Raw genomic sequence first — 27,747 nt, 5'->3', positions numbered from 1 at the left:
GACAAATTTGTCTTAATTTCAAAGCATGTAAGAGATTCATTCATAGATAAGTTAAAGAGCCGCAGACTGCACATCTTTAATAAACACAGAAAACAACTCGTTAAATGTAAAAAATAAGGTTCAACTACGTTCGTTTCTATGATGATTTTGAGAAAAATGTGTGTGTGTGTGTGTGTGTGTGTGTGTGTGTGTGTGTCAGAGACCGCTGCAACACAGTCATCAACGTCATGGGCGACTGCATCGGCGTGGCCATCATCCACGAGTTATGCCACCACGACCTGGATGTGGCGGAGGTGTGGCATCTGTCGAGGTTAGTCTGAGCAGCATCGTCATCATCAATCAATCAATCAATCAATCAATTTGTTTATTTCGGGCATGTCAATTTAAATCATCATCGTCATCACACTTCATCTTAGTTCAAATAATACAATACACATGGCCGAAAGGGAAAGCGGGAGAAGCAAAAGCTGATCTAGTCCCGCCCCCATTACCCACAGAATAAAATCTTTTTCATAATCTTTTCTTTTCTTTTACTTTTTACATTTTGACATAACATTCTTTTACTTATGACATTTTGACATAACATGTTAGCAGTAGGTAGTACACAGAGCTGAAGTTTAGCTCTAGACAGTACACACAGATTACGTGTGTGTCTGCACATGTGTCCATATTTGTCCGTCATGAGTGAACAACAGTCTCATCTTGTAACCTGGCATGTCACAAAGTCACAAAGTGGTCCAATCGACAGAGAGCAAAAGTCATCATCATCATCTGACCACCGTGTTGTTGTTGTTGTCCAGTCCACACAGCAGCAGCAGCAGCTACACCGGCAGCAGCAGCTACACCGGCAGCGGCAGCTTCAGCACCAGCCGCAGCGGCGCCGGTGAAAGCGGCAACGCCGGCGGCGGCCTCGGCGCCGAGGACATCTGGTTGGACGTCCTGCAAGAGACCACAGCGACCGCAGACTCGGATACAGATCTGGATACAGATTTGGATTTCCAGGACCCAGAATAACCCTGAAACCAAGAGGAGGAAGAGGAGGAAGGGTCAATGAACTGACTGAAAATAAAAGAAAATGCATTTTGATTCCAGTCTCAGTAAATGATCATTTATTTAAAGGGATAGTATCATTTTTTTTTTTAAAGTGGGGTTGTATGATCTAGCCCCTAAGTACTTTAATTGCAGTAGAAGACTCTCTGCACTCCTCCCGTTAGCAACGCCAGCCCATAATAGCCCTGCCCAGAGATTTACAACATACAGTGTTGTGAACAGACCCAAAGAAACGGCCTATTTTCACGGCCTAAAAGAGGTTTTACCTGAAAAAAAATACACAGTTCCATTGTTCACTATAATATAAGTTTTTCCAGCCCCTCAAAGTGCAGGAAAAACTCAGTTTTTATTTGGACCTAACCAACTCACGTATCCCTCCGCCCAGGGTTAGCGCCCGCCGATCAGCAGTCAAGGCCGGATTATAATTGGGGCACACTGGGCACGTGCCCAGGGGCCCATGGCAACCAAGGGCCCATGGCAACCAAGCCCTTGGTTGCCAACCTGCCAAGGGCCCCGCCCCCTGCCGAGCGAGAGGTCAGAGTGTGTGAGCGGGAGGTCAGTAGTAGAGCGTGAGTAAAAGTAAGCAAGACAATTATGGATAAAAAAAAGTATTTGAGCGGTGGAGCAAAGAGGAAAAGCAAGACAGAGAAGCGGCGGTGATTGAAGATGTCCCGCGAATCACATCATTTTACAAAACATTCGCTGTTAGTCCGGCCTCGGCCAACATCACAGAAGTCCCGGAGCAACCGGAGGAGGATGCCGAACCAGGCCCGGCTCCCCCTCGCACTAGCGCCGCGGTGATGAGAGCAGGTGAGCCGTCGGAGGACCCCGCTTTATAGGGCATGTTAAGTGAGAGCTAGTGATGCGCGGGCTGACCCGTAGCTCGCGGGTCCCGCGGTCAGCCCGCGGGGCGGGGCGGTGCGGGTCAAGAAATCTTTACTTTATTTGCGGTGCGGGTCGGGGCGGGTCATTAAAAAAACTGATGATGAAGTCCAGAGTGTGTTATCAGGGCCGCGCTGATGTTGACGGGAAAGCCGGCGGAGGTGTGAGGGAACCGGATGAGACGGCGGCTGGGAGCATCAGCAGAGCGGGGTTGGTTTCACTGAGAGCAGGGACTGGGGAGGACGAGAGGCGGCGGCCGCCGCGGCTGCTGCACGCTGCACCGTGACTCTCCCACTCATCATGAGCTCCACAGTCCACACTGACAAGCTACCGGCAACACAGCGCCTCTGTCTGCCCTTTCAAAGTAAAAAAGCCCGCTGTCTGACGTTTAATAGCGGCGGGTCGGGAATATATTATAGCGAGAGGGGCTATGTCTTGTGTATGTATAGGTTTTGCTGAAACTGGTGTGTACACACACACACACACACACACACACACACACACACACACACACACACACACACACACACACACACACACACACACAGGTTCAGCCACTTGCGCTCTGTGCTTGCGCTGAGCCAATGGTGCGTTCAATGACCTGGGCAGTGTGGGAATTCACAAGGGCTGCCATTATAAACAATGAAAGAAGCATGCACAGAGGGATCATCTTATCTTTTGTACAGGCTTCTTTTCAGTTCACAGAATTGTTTGCAAAGTTCTTAAGACTCAGTGTGTGTATGTTGCTATTTTGTAGTTGGTTTGTCAATTTCATATGTTGGCTGCATTTAGCTGTAGCCTACTGTGTCGCTATAAGGATGGCATTCTTGTAAACTCCCTAGTGGTCATTGTGTGGATGTTGTGGGTTGTGTTGTGTTGTGTTTATTTGATCTGCTGTTTGTGTCAGCCTTAGTTGTACTAGAAAGTCTTGACATAATAGTTTGTGATTATGGTCTGGTTTTCATATGTACTTCATATACACAATTGTGAATAGGTCTAATTAAGGTGGAGTTTAATGACTTTCCTGGTTTGTAATGGGTGGAGGTGATGTGTGCGACAAGGGCCCTCTGGGACCTGGTGCCCAGGGGCCCTTGGGGTGCTAATCCAGCCCTGTCAGCAGTTGGTTGTAAATCTCTGGGCAGGGCTATTATGGGCTGGCGTTGCTAACGGGAGGAGTGCAGAGAGTCTTCTACTGCAATTAAAGTACTTAGGGGCTATTTGTAGATCATACAACCCCACTTTAAAAAAATTATACTATCCCTTTAAACACTGGTAGGCTACATTCATATACATATACATTAAGAGGCCACTTCAAAATGATGAATTTCTCAGGTTTTTCCTATTTATAGGTGTGTGTGAGAGTTAAATTAGCACTTTTGTTTTATTTTATAAACAACTGACAACATTTCTCCCAAATTTGAAAAATAAAAATAGAGCGTTAATTGGCAGAAAATAACAAAAAAGTTCCAGTGTTTTCAGTCCTAGAATAGTAATAATACAAAGAAAAAAAGTTCATTTTCATTTTTAAATAACAAAACACCCTTTTCTTTTCTTTTCTTTTTTTTTACTTAGCAGGACTTAAGAAATCAACATTGGTGGAATAAACGCAATTTTTAATCACAGTGTTTTTATAATATTCACTTTTTGATAAATGTTTCTCTTATTGCTATTACATGTTTCTGTAAAGCACGCAACATTACGCCAGGAGAACAGCTTCTCTCTCCCATGTAAGCCTATAGATGTTTCATGGAAGTGACAGTTTACTGTAAAATAAATGAGATAACAAATATATCTATATATACATATATATAATACATACAGTAACATATTCATATTTCACATGTAAATAATATGTATTTTTTCTGCTCCACTCTCCGTCCAGCAGGCGGCGCTACGTCGTCACCTAGAAACCGTCTGAAACCTCCAGTGTCTTTGGGCTGTACCATGTTGTAGGTTGATACAGCAGCAAAGATTCATACTATATAATTAAAATAAACAGGTAAAAGTGTATCGATTGGGGGTCAGTTGACTAACCACACACGTTTTAAAGATAATCAAGGTTAAAAAATGTTATTATTATTTAACTTTGTGTCCGTATCGGAGCTGGTTGACGTGGTGTCCACCCCTCCGCCGCTGGCCTGAATGGTTTCTTCCAGTCATGGCAGCGGCAGCAGCAGCAGCATCGTGGTGCTGAAGGAGGACCCAACGTGGGAAAACAAACCACCAGCGACACGTTTTTTGGCTTTAATTTACTGTTAAATGTCTGTAGCAGCTGTTTGTAGTTTAAAGTTTCATCTTATTTAATCTTCACCTGTCGAAGAAAACCTCCAGACAGTCCGTTACAGGATGGTAAGAGCACGTTTATACCGCACCGAGCTAATGTTGTTAGCTAACAGCAAACACTAGTAGGTAAAAATCAACATGCTTGTATATGTATATATATATTTTTATATGTATATGACTATATAGAGAGATAAAGATTAGTAATCATATGTTAGAATAAATCTATATGTATATAAATATAATAATATATTAGAATAAATCCAGTTAAATAACTCATAAATTAACTTACTGTATAGATTATAATGACTAGATAACTTGATAATTTATGAATAAGGGGTGGGAGTAAATAAGTTTTACTTCTTCCCACTCCTTTTCCTTTTATTTTTGTTCATATGTTGTCTTTGCAAAGTTTTTATATGTTATGTCTGTCCATTTCTGTATTATGTTTTATTTCTTTTAACATGTCCGAAATAAACTTTAACTAAACTAAACTAAACTTAAAAACATGAACTACACGTCTGTTTGATTAATTATCATATAATTAGATCCAAACTGTGGTGTTTAAATGTACATTTCATCACTTTCCCACTCTTGTTATTGTAACTAGAAGTGGTTTATGCCATACATACATATACACATCAAAATACACTGATTGTTTTATTTATTTATTTAACAAATACAATGAAAAAATAAAATATAGAGCAAATAACAGAGAGCAACATGTACAAGACACACATCTAAACATATAAACACTTAGACAACATGTTATAAAATGAAGTGAGCAAATAAATAAAGATGAAATATCAAAGTACATACATTCATATTCCTGACAACATAAATATACACACATGAATATGTAATTTTTTTTTAAGGGATTTCATCAAAAATATATATTTTTTAATGTTATAAAAACATGTTAAGCCAAGTGAATTGATAATAGAGTTGATTTCTACCAAAAAAAAGGGGAAGCAGGTGCCCATGACATCATCAGATTTTCAAATTAAAAGCCTGAGCTCCACATTTCCATGAATAGATAAATATAATGTTGATTAACTATGTAGAAGTCTGTCTACCTTCCTGACAGTTTATATTGACAGAATCTCCCATCATGCCTTGCTGCTGTTGTTGTGTTTGTCTCCTCCAGCCTCATCGAAAGAAGAAGTCGTTCATCGAGAAGAAGAAGGCCGTGACCTTCCACCTCGTCCACAGAAGTCAGAGAGATCCGCTCGCCGCCGATGAGACGGCGCCGCAGCACGTCCTCCTGCCCGCCGCCAAGGTAGCGCACACACACGCACACACACACACACACACACACACCGAGCACAATGGGGTCAGTCAGAGCTGCTGTGATGGCCGATCAATTAATCCACTGATATATAAATGCAAACTCACACGTTCAGCCTCTGAAATCTGATGATTTGTCGTCATGTGTGAAAATAAACTTTAAAATAAATCAATACTTTACTACGTCAGTGACAAATAAAAAAGTTGTTTTCAAAGCATCAGATTTGTTTAAATGTACATTTTGTGTTCATGTTGGTTTTATTTCATTTATTTAAACCTTTATTTTAACTTGTTGGTCACTGAGGTTTGGTTTGGTACAGTTTACAGCAGCAACAGAGCATAAAAACAATCACATTGAAAAACAATCGCAAACTTTTAAAATCCGCAAGAGAAGGAATATTCTCCAGCACTTTATGACATTTTAAATGACATTTTAACCTTTTTTTTAAACAAAAAGCACTGACTGAATGCTAATAAATATTTAATATCTGATCCACCTGCAGTGGATTTAAGTGAAACAACAACATTTGGAGCCGTGTCTTGTCAAAATGAAGTCAAAATCAATATGACTGAACTGTATATGAAAGGCTATAGGGCTTTTAATTTGAAGGGCCAGATACAGGAAGTCGTGACACGAACTCGCTGTCAGTTTTTTGTTTTTTTAGTCTAGTTTAGTCGACTAATCGCCATAAATGACGACTACTGGTCGACCAAGAAAGTCTTTGGTCGGGGGCATGCCTACTTTATTCTGAAAACATTAAAAGTTGTTTTAAAAGCATCAGATTTGTTTAAATGTACATTTTGTATTCATGTTGATTTAAAACATTTTAAGTTACATTTTAACTTTTTTTTTTTAACAAAAAACAGACTGAATGCTAATAAATATTTAATATCTGATCCACCTACAGTGAATTTAAGTGAATTTATAAAAAGATATACTTTATTCTGCAAACATTAAATTAAAATACATTGTTATGTTGTTTCTATATTAGAATTTTAATGCATTTTGGCAACACTGAGCTAAAAACAAAAAGATTTTTCTTCTAAATGATCTGTGACAATGATGTAAAATTCATCCAAAAACATAAAGTTGCACAGTAAAAGTGAATTTACATTTGAGTCCAGATTTATTTTTCGCTGTGCAAAGTCAGATTTATATGAAAAAATACCAGTTACACGTCCATTGACCGATCACATGACAGATCATACAAACATTTTGTATTTTGTGTTATTATTTATTGCTTAGGCTTTTAGGATGAATTATTATTATTATTAACATTATTTTAAATGCTGCTATGGGTATCTGGGAATGCCTCAAATGGAAATTTTGTTGTATGATATACAATGACAATAAGGCATCTTAATCTTAATTTTAATGATCGATCAAACAGTTCAGATCTTCTCTTTTTTATCGAGTCTTTCGGTCGTTTCTCTCTCTCTGACGTCGAGCTCCTTCTCTCGATCTGATTGGCTCTCCTGCAGGCGGAGGTGGAGAAGCGGCGCGAGGAGCAGAGGAGCTTCGGCGTCTTCTTCGACGACGACTACGACTACCTGCAGCACCTGAAGGAGGCGGCGCCGCAGACGGAGCTGCTGGCGGCCGCTGCGCCGCACGACGCCCGGCAGAATGTGAGACTGCGTGATGAAGAGGAGGAGGAGGAGGAGGAAGAGGAGGAGGTGCAGGGAGTTCAGGTGAGTGGAACCGGACCAGAAACGTTACCAGACAGAGTTGTTTTAGAGGGAAATGCAGAGAAAAACTGTCCCTGAAGGCAACGCGCATCAGCGGTTTTGCATGAATTTCCCTCTAAAACAACTCTGTGTGGTATAGGGATGTCACGATTATACATTTTCTTGGTGCGAATATTGTCAGAGAAATAATCACGGTGTTACGATAATCACGATTATTATGCATTAATTTATTTCACAACACTATGTATGTGTAAAATCAAATATAGTCAAAATATAACTACATTACTCATTGTTTACACAAAATATTTCAAGTATCTATTAATATATGTGACCCGATCCATCAAAATGAGTCACAGTGACCCAAATTTCAAAGTTGAGATTTTGGTATCAATGGAAAGATTAGAAAATAAGCTTTAAAATGATACCCTAGTCAGAGTCATACATTTGATAGTTTTCTAGATGTGGCCATTTGAATTACGATCTTTCACTCTCTTTATTTCGTTCTAAAACCTGAGAAAATAGCAGTTAAAGTTTTTGCCAGTGACTCTGGCATCTGTTCCTGTACCACGTGATTGCACGCTCCCTATACGGTCCCTTGTTGTCATAGAGACACCATTCAATGACCCTCGGAAAGCAGAGAATCTCACAATTCAGATGCTTTTTACAGCTCGTCTCTGTCATAAATGGTTCAGAAGTTGTCATGTTTTGTTGACGTTTTGTAAAACATGTGCAAGCGTGTACGTTCGGTTTAGCGTCGATGCTACGCTCTGTTAGCGTCGATGCTACTCGGTTTAGCATCGATGCTACGCTCTGTTAGCTTCGATGCTACTCGGTTTAGCATCTGTTTCTGTACCCGTCCCTTCTCGTCATAGAGGCACCATTCAATGACCGTCGGAAAGCGGAGAATCCCGCGATTCAGATGTAGTTTACAGCTCGTCTCTATCATGAACGGTTCAGGAGATATTTCATGTTTTGCACCGAAGCAACACTCATTTTCAGAGGGTTTAAGTTGCAGGTCAACTTTAATCATCATTTTCGTGCCTTTTCTCAATTATCAGGACTGTGAAACTTTGGGAGATTGTTTTTGAACGTCATTGCTTTGTAATTAGGGTAAAAAATGTTTTTGATTTTCTATGGGTTTTCCACGTTATCAGCTGATTATCTAAAAATAGAACGTTGCAACTTCTGACTCATTTTGATAGAACGGGTCACATATAACCAATTCTTAATCCCCAGGGGAAATGTTTGAAATATTCAGGTCATAAATTGTCGTCTATACCAAATGTTTGTGTTTGTTTTAATCGTTTTTTGTTTTGTTTTGCTTTTTTTTTTTAATTAAAAATGACACGCTAACATTTAAATTCCAACCAATTCAATGTTACGTTAGTTAAATGGACCAGTATCTGTGCATTTACCTTTATTTTTGCGCCACATCTGCCGATACGGTTCCAACATTACATTTTTGTGAAAGTGACGGTATTTAGGAATCTTTATGATTAAATAATTGTGGAGTTTAATACCGCGATTAATTGTGAAAACAAGTAATCGTGACATCGCTAGTCTGGTAATGTTGTGTTATTATCTCATAGCGTGGTGAATGTGCAGCTCACAACTTGTCCACCAGAGCGTTGTGGAGTTGTTGGATTGTGTCAAAAAATGTTCAAAATGTTCAAAGCGCTTCGTGGACTTGTTGTTTAAAATAGAGGTGTTCTTTGGAAAGGGATCGAGGATGTAGGAAAACAAAGGAAAAATTCCAAGGCGCTCTCTTAAAGCAGAAGTAAGCGGAATGTTTGTGTTAATATAAGTCTTAAATAGTTGTATCTTCCGACAGCAATCACTTCTATAGAGTGTTTGGTCTGAAACACGGGTCTGTCAGTCACTCTGCTCTGCTCTGAGCCGAAGAGAAAACATTTATCGTATCCTACAACCTTTATCCAATGAGGAGAGAGAACGGCATAAAGGGGCAGTCCTCTCTGTGTGTGCAGCCAAGGGATGCACCTGAATGTGGTGACGTAGGGACGAGGGCGGGGACTGCTAACTCCATCAGCTGACAAGAAGTTAGACAAAACCACCGGATCGCTTACTGAAGCTTTAACTATAAAATGGAGTAGGACAGGAAGTCAAATGAGAGTCCTCCTGTCTTACTCCATTTGACTCCCTGATGAAGGTTTTTAATTGTCATTTCGACCATGCCATAATTCAATAAAGGCATTTTATAGTTAAGAGAGTGCCTTGGAATTTTTCTTTTGTTGGGTTGTGTATTTGATGAGTTTGATGTTTGAGGGAAACCAAGAAATCCCATAATGAGCCTCCGTAGCGTAGCTCTGAGCAGCTCATGGCTCTGCTCCGCCGTTCTAAAAACAGCTTGCACCGACAATTAAAGGTAATGAACCTACTGCTATGACTATAGGGATTATTATGACAATGGGCCAATTTGCCAAAAATGTTGAACAATCCCTTTAACATTTGTTTGTTTGTTTGTTTGTTTGTTTGTTGTGTGCCCAGGCGGCCAACATCAACCTGCCCTCGTCGGTGTTTGCCTCGGAGTTCGAGGAGGACGTGGGACTGTTGAACAAAGCTGCTCCCATCTCAGGTGACCACCTTCATCATCATCATCATCAGCTTCAATTCAGTTCAAAACAACTTTATTCATCCCCGTCCAGAAACACAAACAACGCAGAGAATGCTCGTTATGCATCAGTTTAAAGCAAAACTATGTTGTAAAATAATGTTTATAATGAATTATTTGTTCATTCTAATGATTAAAGGGATAGTTTACCCAAAATTGAAATTGCAGGGGGTCTCAGCGTAGCAGTGCATGTCCATATAACGGTTGCAAATGGATACCAACTGTCTTCGTATCAAAAAGACACACCAAAAAACATCCAAATACCTCCATGCTGCTCGTATGTAATGTCCGTCTTGTATTGAAGCCCCAACATGAGAAATTGTCCCGGAAAAAATTTAATAAGTCTATATTTCAAGCTTGTTTTGTAGCGGAAGCTCCTCTTCCCGGTTCGTCAAATTTGGACGAACTGGGAAGAGGACGGAACATGGTTCGCTTCAATACAAGACGGACATTACATACGAGCAGCATGGAGGTATTTGGATGTTTTTTGGTGTGTCTTTTTGATACGAAGACAGTTGGTATCCATTTGCAACCGTTATATGGACATGCACTGCTACATGAAATTTCAATTTTTGGTGAACTATCCCTTTAATTATTAGAATGAGGGAACAGTATCATTAAAACACAGATGTAATGAAAAACAGCAGCGTAGCCAGTGACGTCTGTCGACCTCTGCTGGTCACCGACAGGAACTGCAACAACAGACGGATTCCTCTCGGCTTCAACTAGATTAGACTTTTGTTTTTGATAGTTTTGATTAATTTTATCTTCTTCTAAAAGTCTTTGTGTTTGGATATGAGCTACACAAAGATTATTATTATTATTATGATGATGAAATAATGGGAACAGAAGAGAGAATAACTTCCCCTCAGCCTGTGTTTCACTTAAATGCTCAGAAAACTAAAGATGCACCGATTGTGAAATTTTGGGCGACACTGGAGCTGATGTTTTTTCTCTGTTGTTTTTCCCTCTTTCGTGTAAAAGAAACCAAGAAATCTTCATCACTCCCACACATTTTCAATCACTTGACTTTAAAGGGATAGTTCACCCAAAATTCACCCAAATTTCACTCATTATCTCCTCCCTCTCATGTGGACTAAGGGCTGGGAGAAGTTTCAGAGTCCTCCGTGGCTTCTCTGAGTTACAGGGGGTCTCGGCGTAGCAGTTCATGTCCATATAACGGTTGCAAATGGATACCAACTGTCTTCGTAACAAAAAGACACACCGAAAAACATCCAAATACCTCCATGCTGCTCATATGTAATGTCCGTCTTGTATTGAAGAACAAGAGGGACATTACAGACGAGCAGAGAAGACCGGTGGCCACAGCAAGTGGGGCTTTGGAGATAGAAAGGCTATCTTGGACTCAAATGGAAGCTTATGAATTAAGGAAGTTTTCTATATACATGTTAGGCATAGATATTCTCCATAAAGTGCTGGAAAATAATAATTTTCATTAGAATTTGTCAGGCGAACAGTACTTTTTTTTGTTTTTTTTGGGATGTTGAGGGTGATATCTTAAAATCTCTGCCAAATCTTATAGTTGTGTGACTATTTATGCCATTGCAGTACCTAAATATTTGCATTTACATAATTTTGCCAGCCAAATGACCCCAGAAAGGGGTTTTGGCCCCTGTAGAGAGTTTAGAGTTTATTTATTTAGCACACAAATTTCAATGGTGCAAGGAGGGAACGAAGCCGGTTGGCTTGTACATAGGTTCCACCCCTGTAACAAATTACAGTAAGACACATTTCAATGGCTAACAAATAAACATAAAAAAAGAGATAAAGTGCATACATAATCAATGTTATGTGAGCAAAAAAGAACAGAAATGAGAAAAAAATAAAGAAATAGAGTGCTTTCCAGCAGCTGGTTGACCGGGTTTTAATCCTTGAAGGTCCTAGAGATCATTTCTGCTGTCAAACCTTTTACAACGCTCCCTGTCTGTTTTAAAAAAAAAAAAAGAATTTTGCTCCCTGGGTAGTTCCCTCCATGTTGCTCTGGTCATGTGACTCATCTCCGTCTCCTCCTCCAGGACCTCGTCTGGACATGGACCCGGACATCGTCGCCGCCTTGGACGAGGACTTCGACTACGACGACCCCGACAACGCCCTGGACGACGACTTCATCCTCCAGGCCAACAGGAGCGGAGCGACGAAGACGGGGTAAGAGCTCGTTGATATTATAAACTATAATCTATAGACCGAATCTCCTTGTTGTTTACATTCTACTTCCGGGTAGAAAACCAGCTGTAATTTGAATGAGATCAATAGTAACGAACGAGAGTTTAGCTATATATCATATTTTTCACGCCCTATCACCGTTTAGACAAATCTGAAATGATTGAAGAAACATTACTATTTCCGTGTGTGTGTTTTGTGTTGCTATGTGTTGTATTTATTCAGTTTGGGGGAATCACAGTGTCTAGAAAGCATCAGTGGCTCAGCTGACAGGGACAGCTAACGGTAGCTAAGCTAACGGCGGTAGCTAAGCTAACGGCGGTAGCTAAGCTAACACCAGGACGTCAGCTGTTAAAACCCTCCCGTTGTGGGACACGACATGAAACTACTCCAGTTAGCTCAGTCATGTTGGGACTCAGATATCCGCTGGAGAAAATATTTTTTCATGGAGCGTTTATTGAGTCACTGAGTTATTAAAGTTAAACAGGTAGCTAACCGTTAGCCTGGCTAATCTATGATAACCATGACTAATTACAAAAATGTGCACACGTAAATAGTAATGTTTGTTCAATCATTGGTTTTATAAACTTTACAAACATCAGATTAGTCTAAACGGTGATATAGTGACATGAAAAAGTAGATATGAAACTCTCGTCCGTCACTATTGTTCTCATGCTGGTTTTCTACCCGGAAGTAGTTGTAAACAACAAGGCGATTCGTCCTATAATCTATATATGATGCAGGTGTGTAATCAATACATCAACTCTGCCCTGCTAAGCCAGACCGCAGGAACTACGTGAAAATTCCAAATTGAGTTTTTTTGTGAAATTGAACTTGTCAATAAATGTTTTATCTTGTGTAAAATTTCCTGCGGTCAATTTTGCTCAGTTTTAGAGATATATAACACTTAAGCTAAACACGGGACATTAAATGTTAGCTCACCAAAGTTTGTACCGTCAAATTATTCATTATTTTTGAGGTGGCCAAAGTGAGTAATTAAGTAATGAAAGCTGGAAGAAAACAACAACATTGTAGTTACTGCACTTTGCCTCAGCATTACCTGTCTGTCTGTTTAACAAAACTGGCAGCAGAGCGCAGTATCGGCTTTTTAGGGGTCAAATGTAAAATCTGTGGTCATATATTTAATTTCATGAATGTTACTTGATGAAAACCTGTCAAATCTGTGTATTTTCACTAATCTACCTACAACACATTTGGAAGGCAAGTCAAAAACTGTTCACTGTTGGCGTAGTTACTGCGGTCGGGCTTAGTAGGGCAGATGAAGGGAATTGATCAATAATGAAATGATCCTTGACAGCGGGGGCGACGGTGGCGATGATGATGATGATGATGAGTGGGAGGACACGGACGAGGACGAGGAAGGAGACTTTGACTCGGACGGGGCGCTGTCGGGCGACGAGGAGCGTGTTGGCGGCGGCTTCGGCCGAGAGTTCCTGTTCATGGACGAGGAGACGAAGAGTCGCTTCACCGAGTACTCGATGACGTCGTCGGTGATGAGGAGGAACGAGCAGCTCAGTCTCCTCGACGACCGCTTCGAGAAGGTCGGTGCCCACTCTGCTCGTTTGTCAACCCCGATGTAGCATCCGTTGTAGTCCTGGAGGCCATAGTTGTAGTCTAGGAGGCCGTAGTTGTAGTCCAGGAAGCCATAGTTGTAGTCCAGGAGGCCGTAGTTGTAGTCCAGGAGGCCATAGTTGTAGTCCAGGAGGCCATAGTTGTAGTCCAGGAGGCCATAGTTGTAGTCCAGGAGGCCATAGTTGTAGTCCAGGAGGCCATAGTTGTAGTCCAGGAGGCCGTAGTTGTAGTCCAGGAGGCCATAGTTGTAGTCCATAGTTGTAGTCCAGGAAGCCGTAGTTGTAGTCCATAGTTGTAGTCCAGGAAGCCGTAGTTGTAGTCCAGGAAGCCGTAGTTGTAGTCCATAGTTGTAGTCCAGGAAGCCGTAGTTGTAGTCCATAGTTGTAGTCCAGGAAGCCATAGTTGTAGTCCAGGAGGACATAGTTGTAGTCCAGGAAGCCGTAGTTGTAGTCCAGGATGCCGTAGTTGTAGTCCATAGTTGTAGTCCAGGAAGCCGTAGTTGTAGTCCATAGTTGTAGTCCACAGTTGTAGTCCAGGAGGCCGTAGTTGTAGTCCAGGAGGCTGTAGTTGTAGTCCAGGAAGCCATAGTTGTAGTCCAGGAGGCCGTAGTTGTAGTCCAGGAGGCCATAGTTGTAGTCTAGGAGGCCATAGTTGTAGTCCAGGAGGCCATAGTTGTAGTCCAGGAGGCCATAGTTGTAGTCCATAGTTGTAGTCCAGGAGGCCATAGTTGTAGTCCAGGAGGCCATAGTTGTAGTCCAGGAGGCCGTAGTTGTAGTCCAGGAAGCCGTAGTTGTAGTCCAGGAGGCCGTAGTTGTAGTCCAGGAGGCCATAGTTGTAGTCCAGGAGGCCATAGTTGTAGTCTAGGAGGCCATAGTTGTAGTCCAGGAGGCCATAGTTGTAGTCCAGGAGGCCATAGTTGTAGTCCATAGTTGTAGTCCAGGAGGCCGTAGTTGTAGTCCAGGAGGCCATAGTTGTAGTCCATAGTTCTAGTCCAGGAAGCCGTAGTTGTAGTCCATAGTTGTAGTCCAGGAAGCCGTAGTTGTAGTCCATAGTTGTAGTCCAGGAAGCCGTAGTTGTAGTCCATAGTTGTAGTCCAGGAAGCCATAGTTGTAGTCCAGGAGGACATAGTTGTAGTCCAGGAAGCCGTAGTTGTAGTCCAGGATGCCGTAGTTGTAGTCCATAGTTGTAGTCCAGGAAGCCGTAGTTGTAGTCCATAGTTGTAGTCCACAGTTGTAGTCCAGGAGGCCGTAGTTGTAGTCCAGGAGGCCGTAGTTGTAGTCCAGGAAGCCATAGTTGTAGTCCAGGAGGCCGTAGTTGTAGTCCAGGAGGCCATAGTTGTAGTCTAGGAGGCCATAGTTGTAGTCCAGGAGGCCATAGTTGTAGTCCAGGAGGCCATAGTTGTAGTCCATAGTTGTAGTCCAGGAGGCCGTAGTTGTAGTCCAGGAGGCCATAGTTGTAGTCCATAGTTCTAGTCCAGGAAGCCGTAGTTGTAGTCCATAGTTGTAGTCCAGGAAGCCGTAGTTGTAGTCCAGGAAGCCGTAGTTGTAGTCCATAGTTGTAGTCCAGGAAGCCGTAGTTGTAGTCCATAGTTGTAGTCCAGGAAGCCATAGTTGTAGTCCAGGAGGACATAGTTGTAGTCCAGGAAGCCGTAGTTGTAGTCCAGGATGCCGTAGTTGTAGTCCATAGTTGTAGTCCAGGAAGCCGTAGTTGTAGTCCATAGTTGTAGTCCAGGAAGCCGTAGTTGTAGTCCAGGAGGCCATAGTTGTAGTCCATAGTTGTAGTCCAGGAAGCCATAGTTGTAGTCCAGGAAGCCGTAGTTGTAGTCCATAGTTGTAGTCCAGGAGGCCATAGTTGTAGTCCAGGAGGCCATAGTTGTAGTCCACAGTTGTAGTCCAGGAGGCCATAGTTGTAGTCCACTAGGCCGTAGTTGTAGTCCAGGAAGCCGTAGTTGTAGTCCAGTAGGCTGTAGTTGTAGTCCAGGAGGCCGTAGTTGTAGTTCAGTAGTCCATAGTTGTAGTCCAGGAGGCCATAGTTGTAGTCCAGTAGTCCATAGTTGTAGTCCAGTAGGCCATAGTTGTAGTCCAGGAAGCCGTAGTTGTAGTCCATAGTTGTAGTCCAGGAAGCCGTAGTTGTAGTCCACAGTTGTAGTCCAGGAAGCCGTAGTTGTAGTCCATAGTTGTAGTCCTGGAGGCCATAGTTGTAGTCCAGGAAGCCGTAGTTGTAGTCCATAGTTGTAGTCCAGGAGGCCGTAGTTGTAGTCCAGGAAGCCGTAGTTGTAGTCCAGGAAGCCGTAGTTGTAGTCCATAGTTGTAGTCCAGGAGGCCGTAGTTGTAGTCCATAGTTGTAGTCCAGGAAGCCGTAGTTGTAGTCCATAGTTGTAGTCCAGGAGGCCATAGTTGTAGTCCATAGTTGTAGTCCAGGAAGCCGTAGTTGTAGTCCATAGTTGTAGTCCAGGAGGCCATAGTTGTAGTCCAGGAGGCCGTAGTTGTAGTCCAGGTCCAGCTGTTTTATTCTCGGATTCTCAGGTTACCTTTTCAGTCATAGTTGTAGTCCAAATGGCAATATTTGTAGTCCAGGAAGTCTTGTGGCATCAGATGTAGTCCAAATAGCTGTATTTGTAGTCCAGGAAGACTTTTTAGCAGCAGTTGTAGTCCAGGTGGCCATATTTGTAGTCCATATAGCATCAATTGTTTTCTGGGTTGCCATATTTATTGTCCAGGTAGCCTTTAAGTCATAGTTGTAGTCCAGGAAGCCGTAGTTGTAGTCCAGGTGGCCATAGTTGTAGTCCAGGAAGCCGTAGTTGTAGTCCAGGTGGCCATAGTTGTAGTCCATATAGCATCAGTTGTTTTCTGGGTTGCCATATTTATTGTCCAGGTAGCCTTTAAGTCATAGTTGTAGTACAGAAAAGCCTTAGTTGTAGTCCAGGTGGCCATAGTTGTAGTCCATAGAGCATCAGTTGTAGTCCAGGTCCAGCTGTGTCAGACTCTTTGTCTCATTGTGTGTTTGTTCTGAGTCTTGAATCCGTTTCCGTCTGCCGTTTCAGTTTTACGAACAGTTTGACGACGACGAGATCGGCGCCCTGGACAACGCGGAGCTGGAGGGCTACATCGAGCCGGACAGCGCCCGGCTGGAGGAGGTCATCAAGGATTACTTCAGACAGAAGGAGAAGGAGTGAGTGGGAACGACAACAGGAAGCAGTAACAACAACAACAACAACAGAACAAAACCACCTGAGTCTCTGGCCCAGTTCCAATCCGACCCCTCACGGACTCACTGACTTAGAGGCGCGTTCACGGGAAGTCTGTGAGTGTGTGAGGGCTGTTCCACTGTCAGATCATCAAGTCAGTGAGTCAGTGAATGAGTCCTTACTGCCCCCTTACCGTAAGTCAGCACCGATGCTGACTTTGGGTAGGGGAATTACCCACAGTTCATAGCGTTGTGAAGTCAAACACATGAGATGCCGTCGGAACGCGAGTGTATAAAAAAAAAGTAAATTACCACACGTAGACAGAGAGAGCTCCGCAGGTCTCTGTATTGTTAATGGACAGGAGCAACAACAAAAAAAGAAAGAAAGGAGAAAAAAAAGAAGAAGTTTACTGTCAGTATTAACGTGCAGTTTGTGATTATTGATGATGATTTGATCAGATCTGATCCAGGAACATTTTGTTTTGAGTCCGTCCCCCTCACACACCTTGTGCGTATAGACCAGAGCGGCTTTTTTATGCAAATGAGAATGACTGAGGAATTCTGGGTAATTTAGGGGCAGCACCCGGCATTTTTAAATTGCACTCAGTGGCTTTTTGTGTTTTGATGGAGCGTAGACTAACTAACAATCAATTTGAATGTTTTATTTTGTGTTTCTCACTATGTCTCATAATTATTTTGACACCCTCCTTGAAACCGACCGTTCATGCTATCTTTAAAAACTACAATGAATGAATCTAGCGGTATGCTCCTTTAGCCTCCCACAGTGATCAATGACTCCACACAGTGGCCAGAAATGTCTGACCCAGACATCTACACGTATTTTGGTGGAATCACCGGGAGGTTTTGGCTAAGTGTTGTCTGTAAATAGCCTGTTAATAGACAACTTTTTGTTAGTTAGTTTGTCAAGAAGACAGTTAGGCTGAACTTTTCAATGGAGGGATGCCGGGCGCTGCCCCTAAATTACCCAGGATGCATCAGTCATTCTCATTTGCATAAAAAAGCCGCTCTGGTCTATTGAAAGTACAGTAAATTATCGGTCCAAGGGCGGAGTTAAAAACATGTTGTTGTCAAGGTAACGTGTGGTGAGAGTGGGCAAGTGCTGTTCCATTCATGTTTACAGCATCTGGACCCTCACAGACTCTCACACTCTGTCACTTAGAGCTGACGTCACTTCAGTCAGGGGGGGTTCAGGGCTTTAAGGAGTCTTTAGGGGGCCGATTGGAACTGGGGGTTAGAGGAGCTGCTGCTTCTTCTATGTCACCGTGGCTTCTCAATGAAACACAACGGCGGCGGCGGCTCGCGACCATAGACTGTAAAGCAGCTCGCGACTGGTCCACCGGATCAAACTAGCGCATGTTCACCCCCCCCCCCACACCCACACCCCCACACACACACACACACACACACACACACACACACGTCAAGAATTAATACAGGGTATCCGCGAGGTCTTGAAAAGTATTAAAAGGTGATAAATCAATTGTGGGAAAATTAAGACCCTTAAAAAGTATTAAAAAGTCTTCTCACGACTTCATAAAGTCTTACATTTTGAAGGTATTTTTTCTGAATTAGCTGTCCAAGAGTTTGAGTTGTAAAAAACATTGTGAGAGTGTGTGAATTTATTCGTTTTATTAAAAAACAAAGATGAACAGGTAAATAAAAAACAAGGCTATTGTGGGTGCGTTCGTAAATTGTCTCTGAGACCGCCCCCAGCCTATTTTGAGTTCTGTTGTATCATAGTGGTCTGTAGTCTTTATCACAAACTAAGTGTCACTAGTGTAAATGGTTACAGCTTGAAGTGAAGGTGAGGTATTAAAAAATAATGAGAAGGTCTTGAAAAAGTCTTAAAAAGGTATTAGAATGAACTTCAAGATTCCTGTATAAACCCTGTAATAACACTGCTAATGCACTTGTTTTATTGTATATTCTATTTTTTTTTTACTTTTATAACACAAGACAGATTTTAGTTTTACATTCAATTAGTGTCTGTTGTACCGAAACCGTACCGAACCGTGACTTGTGTGCACCGTTACACCCCTAGAAACAGAACAAAACGACCTAAACGAGTCTCTGATCTGTGTCTGTGTCTCGTCTGTGGTTCAGGTATCAACGACCCGACGACCTCGGACCTAAAGAACTTCCTGCTGTGAAGGAGGAAGACGAGGAGGAGGAGGAGGAGGAGGAGGAGGAGATGGAGACGGTGGTGGTGGAGCTGGAGGCTCCGCAGGAGAAGTGGGACTGTGAGACCATCGTCAGTGAGTCGTGTTACTGTGTCACACATCTGTCTGTGTGTCTGAACATCTGGAGCAGCTGATGGTGTTGTTGTATCCGTCCGACTGGCTTCATATAAACAGTTTATAGTGTTTTATGTTTTATATGAAGCCAAAGGTCCAACTCTTATCAGTTCCTCTGCTGCTCTTTAAACCTGAGCAATAAAACATCCAATAATCAGCTTCAGCAGGAGATCAATAAAAGCACTCAAAGTCCAAAATCCATAAATTAAAAGAAAAAAATTTTTTAAAAAACTTCCTCAAAGAGTTAAATATGACACCGTGATGTCATAGCTCAGTCCTGATTGGCTGAAGACTCCAGACATGTATGACATCATAATAATAATAGCAGTTACTATTAATAATAATTGTTTATGTCTGGAGCTGCTTTTTCAAAACAGCTGGTTTCATTGAATCCAAACACAGACAGGAAGTGAAAAGAAAAAAACAGAATAATTAAAGATTTAAAGAATAAGAAGAGTTCAAAGCAGAAAGAACCAGATCAGAGCAGTTCAGTCAGATAAAACATTTTTATAAAATGAAAATAATAGAAACAGATAAAACATGTGTAAAGATCTGGGACTGTGAGGTTGTAGAATAAAAACTAAATGATAATAAACAAAGTGAAACCCTGATCTACATCTCTATGAACCACACACAAGTATGCACGACAAAAAAAATATGTTGATAAATGAATCAATGCAGAATTATGATATAAAAAAGTTTTTAAAAATGTTTTTATTCTGTTTTTATTTTTATAAAAAATATTTCCACATTTAAATCAGAAACTTAGAATCTCAAAGGAGGTTAAATCGAATGCAACTGGACTTAGTTATTTGTCTGGGAAGACGTTTCACCTCTCATCCAAGAGGCTTCATCAGTTCATGTACATGTTCATGAACTGATGAAGCCTCTTCGATTTAACCCCCTTTGAGATACTATGACATGGACAAATGAGAATATGCACAGGCCCAGAAACTTAGAAATTAATAAATAGAAAATAGATAAATGTAGCAAATACATATTTATTTGATCATTTAATCATTTATTTCCGTATTTATTTATTCATTTATACTTGTCACACACATCTGAAGTCTAACCAAGTGGAACTCACTCACCTCATGCTTTTATTCTGAAAGTTCTTTTATTGTGATAGGACAGTACCCATGATCACTGTGGTGCTTTATTTTGAAACTGCAACTTTCCTCCTCCTCCTGCAGGTACGTACTCCAACATCTACAACAGACCCAAGGTCATCCAGGAGCCCACCAAGGTATCTATCTATCTATCTATGTATCTATCTATGTATGTATCTATCTATCTATCTATCTATCTATCTATCTATCTATCTATCTATCTATCTATCTATCTATCTATCTACGGTATCTATCTACGGTATCTATCTATCTATCTATCTATCTATCTATCTATCTATCTATTTATCTATTTATCTATCTATCTATCTATCTATCTATCTATCTATCTATCTATCTATCTATCTATCTATCTATCTATCTATCTATCTATCTATCTATCTATCTATCTATCTATCTATCTATCTATCTATCTATCTATCTATCTATCTACGGTATCTATCTACGGTATCTATCTATCTATCTATCTATCTATCTATCTATCTATCTATCTATCTATCTATCTACGGTATCTATCTACGGTATCTATCTATCTATCTATCTATCTATCTATCTATCTATTTATCTATTTATCTATTTATCTATCTATCTATCTATCTATCTATCTATCTATCTATCTATCTATCTATCTATCTACGGTATCTATCTACAGTATCTATCTATCTATCTATCTATCTATCTATCTATCTATCTATCTATCTATCTATCTATCTATCTATCTATCTATCTATCTATCTATCTATCTATCTATCTGATTCTTTCAAATCCTCTGTCTCTTTTTTCTCTCTTTTTCTTCCTTTCTTTCACCCCTTCATCTGTGTTTTCACTTCTTTCTTTCTTTCCCTCTATCTTTATCCATCTACCTCTTTATATCTATCATCCCCCTCTCTCTCCTTTGTTGTCTCTTTCTTTTTTATCTATCTATCTATCTATCTATCTATCTATCTATCTATCTATCTATCTATCTATCTATCTATCTATCTATCTATCTATCTATCTATCTATCTATCTATCTATCTATCTATCTATCTATCTATCTCTTTCTTTCAAACCCTCTGCCTCTTTTTTCTTTCTTTCTTTCTTTCCCTCTATCTTTATCCATCTACCTCTTTCTATCTATCATCCCCCTCTCTCTTTTTCTTCTTTCTTCCCCTATTTCTGTCTTTTTACTCCTTTCTTTCTTTCTTTATTAATTTCTATCCCCTTTCTCTGTCTTTTTTCTTCCTTCCTTCTTTCTTTGTTTCTACCCAATTTCTCCGTCTCTTTCTTTCTTTCTTTCTTTCTTTCTTTCTTTCTTTCTTTCTTTCTTTCTACCCTTCTCTATCTACCTCTTTCTATCTATCATCCCCCTCTCTCTTTTTCTTCTTTCTTCCCCCATTTCTGTCTTTCTTTCTTTATTAATTTCTATCCCCTTTCTGTCTTTTTTCTTCCTTCCTTCTTTCTGTTTCTACCCAATTTCTCCGTCTTTTTCTTTCTTTATTTCTTTCTTTCTGTCTTTCTACCCTTCTCTATCTACCTCTTTCTATCTATCATCCCCCTCTCTCTTTTTCTTCTTTCTTCCCCTATTTCTGTCTTTCTTTCTTTATTAATTTCTATCCCCTTTCTGTCTTTTTTCTTCCTTCCTTCTTTCTGTTTCTACCCAATTTCTGTCTTTCTTTCTTTCTTTCTTTCTTTCTTTCTTTCTTTCTTTCTTTCTTTCTACCCTTCTCTATCTCTATCTACCTCTTTCTATCTATCATCCCCCTCTCTCTTTTTCTTCTTTCTTCCCCTATTTCTGTCTTTTTACTCCTTTCTTTATTAATTTCTATCCCCTTTCTCTGTTTTTCTTCCTTCCTTCTTTCTTTGTTTCTACCCAAGTCTTTTTCTTTCTTTCTTTCTTTCTTTCTTTCTTTCTTTCTTTCTTTCTTTCTTTGTTTCTGTCTGTATTACTGTCTTTCTACCCTTCTCTATCTCTGTCTACCTCTTTCTGTCTATCATCCCCCTCTCTCTGTCCTTTGTTGTCTCTTTACTTTCTAACTCTGGTCTCGTCCTGCCTCCTCTCTCCTCCAGATGAAGCCGATCCGAGTGTCCGGTAAGACGGGCATCCCTCTGGACGTGCTGCCGGGCCGCGGCCCGACGGCCCGACAGGCCGAGCGCATGACCCAGATCAACGACTCGGACCTGCCGCGCGTCTCCACGGCGCCGCGCGACAAGGAGGAGAGCCGCGAGGAGAGGAGGGCCAGGAAGCAGGCGGTCAGGGAGGAGCGCAAGGTCAGAGAGACGACGCTTTGTAGAAGAAGTCCTACAACCACTAACTTAAAGGGACAATTCAACATTTAGAGTCAGATCCTCCTCTTACCATAATAACCCCTATAGTCACAGCAGCAGGTTCATCACCTTTAATTATCGGTGCATTAACAACCGACCAACTATACATTGTCCTGCTTAGAACACGGCCTGCAACTAAAATAATTTGAAACATAATGCTGATCAAAATACGACTTTCATCGATTTTTATTTGCATCATTTAGCGAATCTGCATGTCGGCTGTTTTGCTGAGCCTCCTCCCGTTCGTGCATTTGAAGCCTTTGATAATCAATCAGTGGATCAATGGATTTACCATACACATGCTACGATGTGTGTATTCTGTGTAGTTGTATCTGTCATAAACAAGAGATTACAGGCTACGGGTGCGTTTGGCTTTTGGATTAAATTTCAGAATGCACCTAAAATGCACTATAAACCTTTACAGGTGAACTTAATTTAACCTTCTCTAAACCTTTGAATGCACATGTCCAGTTAATGTTTCAGTCCGTTATTGAATAACATGCTGTTCTCTACCAAGGTGATTAACCACAAACATCACAAGCACCGTCTGATTTAGTGGTTCAGTTTGTAGACAGTCCTCTTCTCTCTCCCTCTCCTCTCCACGATGTTCAAATCTTGACATCATGAGACAACACTATGATCAAATTGAGACATTGAGATGTTTGTTGTGCTATAGCCACCACTGTTGTTAGCTTTTGTTTGAGATAAAGAAATGACCATTGCATCCTTCTACTTAAAAGGCTTTCATGATAGAATATCACTGTAGCATGAACTGTTTATAGGGAGATTCTTGTCAAATATCCATAACTTTTTGTGAGTAGTGTACATATATAGAAATAATATGCGTTCAGTACAGAGTGTTGACTGTGTGTGTGTGTTCATGTGTTCATTCAGGAGCGGCGAGTAGAGAAGAAGGCCAACAAGGTGGCGTTCAAGGAGGAGAAGGTTCGACAGGAGAAGCAGATGTTGAGCCTGAGGACAAACGTTCAAGGCCTGAAGCTTTAGTGGCCGAGGCTCCGCCCACACAAACAGACTGATGACGGTCGGACACGCCCCCCCCCGACCCCCGACTCACCTGAGCTCAGGTGAGGGGGGCGATACACAGGAGGAAGAGGAGGAGGAGACGAGCTGCAGCTTCCTCATCACATCGACGTCACATGATCAAGAGAATTAATTTACCCCATTGCCATAATCCCTATAGTTTTAGCAGTTGGTTCGTTACCTTTAATTGTCGGTGCAAGCTATTTTTAGAACGGCGGAGCAGAGCTGTGAGCTGCTCAGAGCTACACTAGAGGAGGAGGCTCATGGGATTTCTTGGTTTCCCTCATCAAACTCATCAAATACACAATCCAACAACTCCACAACGCTCTGGTGGACAAGTTGTGAGCTGCACATTCACCACGCTATGAGATAATAACACAACGTTACCAGACAGAGTTGTTGTAGAGGGAAATACAGAGACTGTTGATGAAAAACTGTCCCTGAAGGCAACGCGCATCAGTGGTTTTGCATGAATTTCCCTCTAAAACAACTCTGTGTGGTAACGTTGTGTTATTATCTCATAGCGTGGTGAATGTGCAGCTCACAACTTGTCCACCAGAGCGTTGTGGAGTTGTTGGATTGTGTATTTGATGAGTTTGATGAGGGAAACCAAGAAATCCCATAATGAGCCTCCGTAGCGTAGCTCTGAGCTGCTCACGGCTCTGCTCCACCGTTCTAAAAATAGCTTGCACCGACAATTAAAGGTAACGAACCTACTGCTATGACTATAGCGATTATGGCAATGGGCCAATTTGCCAAAATGTTGAACTATCCCTTTAACTTGAGGATTAACGAACACGAAGCTCGTTCTGCTGCGTCTCAATAAACCTGAGTGGGTTTTTTTTGTGTTTTTTGATATAAACTAAAATGATGAAATGAAATATTAACTTGTTATCAAATCGATTCTCCTGTGTGAGTTCTCGTTTCTCAACATTCAACAACTTTAAAGAAAACACATTTTAAAGGAAAATGTGATAAACCTGAAGAGGAAGGAGGAAACGGCTGCTGAGCAACAAACAAGCTGCACATTTATAAATATTTACATCTTTGTTTTAATCCACACGTAAAAACCAAATAGATGTTTCTATCTCTCAGGTTGGACGTTTATACTTCACATTAAACTAATGAGTGTGTATCAGAGGAGTTTGTTCAGATCAGGAGCAGCTGTTTCTGTTTCTGACTCAGCGTGTACATAACAGGTGGATTCAAATGTCAACAAAGGAATTCCCCTCCCGCCCACCTCCAAAAAAAAAAAAAAACATTTGGAGAAGGATCATGTATTTCGAAATAAAATGTTTATTTTCAACATTAAATCTCAGACACATCTGGTTTTGGTACTGGAAAGTTTTTACAAATATACTAGATATATATAAAACAAACATTTCTCATGTTAATTAAATTAAAGATCTGATAAATAAAAACTGCTTTTATTGTTGTGACTGGGAAAAAAAAACAATAAAACAGCTTGAGTGATTTTCCACAGCAGAAAAATAAATAAAAACACACACAAAGGAAAAAGGAAGTTCCTCTGACACTGAGGTTATTAAAGGAATAGTTCACCAAAAAATGAAATTCAGTCATTGTTGACTCCCCCTCATGCTGATGAATACTCCGGAGTAGTTTTTTATTCCCGGTTCGTAGTCCAATGAAAACTTTATATGAGCGTCAATAGGCCAGACACAAAAAAAAGTCCATAAAACTACACAAAAACCTTGAAATCTTCCTCACGTTCACGCAATTCAGGACTGTTTAGGCTGTAAAAATGTCCTAATTGACGTAGTTTCCAGTAAACTCTGGACTATCTCCCTTCAGGACACTTGGATTGCAGTGGACGAGCAGTGTGGAGGAATATTAAATGGTTGTTGTGTAGTTTTATGGACGTTTTTGTGTCGGTCCCTATTACTCTCATAAAGTTTTGGTTGGACTAGGAACCGGCCTCCCGGGTCTCATGCACTTTGAGGAATAAAAAACTACTCCGGAGTATTTATCGGCATGAGGGTGAGTCACTAATGACTGAATTTCATTTGTTTTTGGTGAACTATTCCTTTTAAACATATTTTTTGGCCACACCCCCTAAAGGGGGCGGGGCCATGACAGGGACAGATACAGGAAGTGATGTGGCAATGAAGCGTCTTGTCTTTGATTTACAGTTTTTCTCAATTGCTTTGGTGCTTTTCTCACATCACTCTTAACATTTGCACAACAGTTATAGTTCATTTCTCAGAACAATTATTGCAAACTGCAAAACCTAGTGGATGACCTGCAAAAGCGCGTCACTTGCTCAAAATGGATTGTCCATCCCTCAAAAGTAAGTAAGTACTCATGTCAATGAAACTGTCAGTGTCGTCAAAATGAGAAGTCCTGACACCATCGTTTATGAACAAGATAGTCAAATGGCTTTGTCATGTTTTCATTAGGACACTTTATTCTCTAAGTGTTTTCCAATGCAAAAAAGTCATGACACTACCTGAAAATGCTCAAGACAGCACTATACACTACTTGTACAGCCATGTGAAAACTACAGTAAAGTTACACAGTACTGTATTGTAATGGAGTAACTGATACTGAATACGTATGTTTCACATTTCTACTGCATACAGTAATGCTCTTTGCAATTCTGATTTGTTCACAGCATTGTGCAAAGGAAAAATACACTACAGTCATCTACAACAAACATAAGAAACACTCTTTGGGTAGAGCTGTGTACAACTTTACAGTACGTAAACAATGTTGCAGAATGCTGTAGTACCGTACTGTAAAGATGGGGAATCTTTACTGTGGTTGCTGTAATACAATACAATACAGTAAATCTGTTCTCTAGTGAAGCTGTGATATGTAAATGTAAAAAGTTCTTGTCCCACTGTATCTTACAGTAATGCCTGACACAATGACAGCAGTGCAGATTGTTTAGTGCTAAATTACTGTCCAATACCATACATACCCCTTAAATGTTTGAATAATTGAATTCACAGTGCCGACATTTAAAATTAGTTTGACAGATTTTGAAAACTAGTTCAACAATTTAGTATGTAATGACTCAAGCAATGAAATGAGGACTATTAGTTTTTTAGGGAAAGACTATTCAGTGTTCAAAAGTATAGTTCATTTTGACTGACATGACATAAACAAATGATAATGTTGTAAAACAGCAGAGAATTGTATGAGAGCAACTGATACATGTCCAAAAGCATTTGCACTTTGTTCAGAGGAAGGAGAAACTGCTGCTATGATGTGGACAAATTACTACATGTTGTGGAGGTTGAACTAATAGTTATGAGAACTTTCATTCTGATCTGAGAAAAGCACCAAAGCGATTGAGAAAAACTGTAAGTCACATGAACAGGAGGCAGAAGCTTCAATTTTTAGATTTTATTATAAAAGATTTTTTATAAAATTAACATGTTGTGGAGCTATGATGAGCTCATCGATCACGTGCGCACAGATAAAACAAAAATTAAAACAAAACTAAACCTGAGACGTGTTTAAACTTATGTGACTTATGAGTGAAACATTTTTTATTTCATACAACAATGGATTAAAACAACAACAAGTCAAAAGGTCCGAGACAAAACATGCGGTTGTGGCCCTCGGAGCCGGTTCTACAGGTTTGAGGTTTTGGCGACGAGCGGAGCTGAGCTGTGTGTGTGTGGGTGGAGGTAACGAGGCGTGGCGGACGATATGACGGCGGCGGTAAAAGTCCAAGCAGGCTGTCGTGTTTACAACAGGAACGATAAAAACCCTGAGGGAAGAAGAGGAGGACGAAGTAAAGACCGACACCAGAGAGATAACACAACAAGAGCTGAACCAGGATCTGTTTGCATTTAAACAAATAATATCCACGTCCACATGATGCGTTGTCATGGAGACGAGGGAGAAAATGAGTCGAGTGTTTGTCTATTTTTGTTGTGCATTTAAATAAAAACAAAACACCCCCGCCAATGTCTCTCATTTACAAAATAAAAGCCCTCAAAGGGTTAGTTCAACATTTTTGGCAAACTGGCCCATTGCCATAATAATCCCTATAGTCATAGCAGTAGGTTCGTTACCTTTAATTGTCGGTGCAAGCTGTTTTTTAGAACGGCGGAGCAGAGCCGTGAGCTGCTCAGAGCTACGCTACGAACGGAGGCTCATTATGGGATTTTTTGGTTTCCCCTCATCAAACTCATCAAATACACAATCC

At 40.9% G+C, this 27,747-nt stretch overlaps 2 protein-coding genes across 2 annotated transcripts in view; both read left to right on the top strand.

The window, feature by feature from the left end:
• LOC146992556 (excitatory amino acid transporter 3-like) overlaps positions 1-1,014 on the top strand; it is a 28,546-nt gene extending 27,532 nt beyond the window's left edge. The window contains exons 12-13 of the mRNA XM_085790970.1: positions 200-310; positions 801-1,014. Coding sequence (XP_085647096.1) covers positions 200-310; positions 801-1,014 — 325 coding nt within the window. The remainder of the gene's footprint in view (positions 1-199; positions 311-800) is intronic.
• Positions 1,015-4,074: 3,060 nt separating this feature from the next.
• On the top strand, positions 4,075-23,711 carry ltv1 (LTV1 ribosome biogenesis factor). The gene is made up of 11 exons (XM_085787419.1): positions 4,075-4,281; positions 5,360-5,491; positions 6,982-7,188; positions 9,691-9,778; positions 11,851-11,980; positions 13,314-13,557; positions 16,632-16,759; positions 18,899-19,050; positions 20,286-20,338; positions 22,269-22,469; positions 23,421-23,711. Exons 1-11 carry the CDS (start codon positions 4,279-4,281, stop codon positions 23,529-23,531), a joined length of 1,449 nt encoding a protein of 482 aa, XP_085643545.1. The 5' UTR covers positions 4,075-4,278; the 3' UTR covers positions 23,532-23,711.
• Positions 23,712-27,747: the final 4,036 nt, after the last annotated feature.

Source organism: Trachurus japonicus, chromosome 1 (genome assembly GCF_045865225.1).
Source record: "Trachurus japonicus isolate A0001 chromosome 1, Traja_1.0".
Lineage (NCBI taxonomy): Eukaryota > Metazoa > Chordata > Actinopteri > Carangiformes > Carangidae > Trachurus > Trachurus japonicus.
The sequence above is the reverse complement of the archived record's forward strand: the minus strand, read 5'-3'. Positions and strand labels throughout refer to the sequence as shown.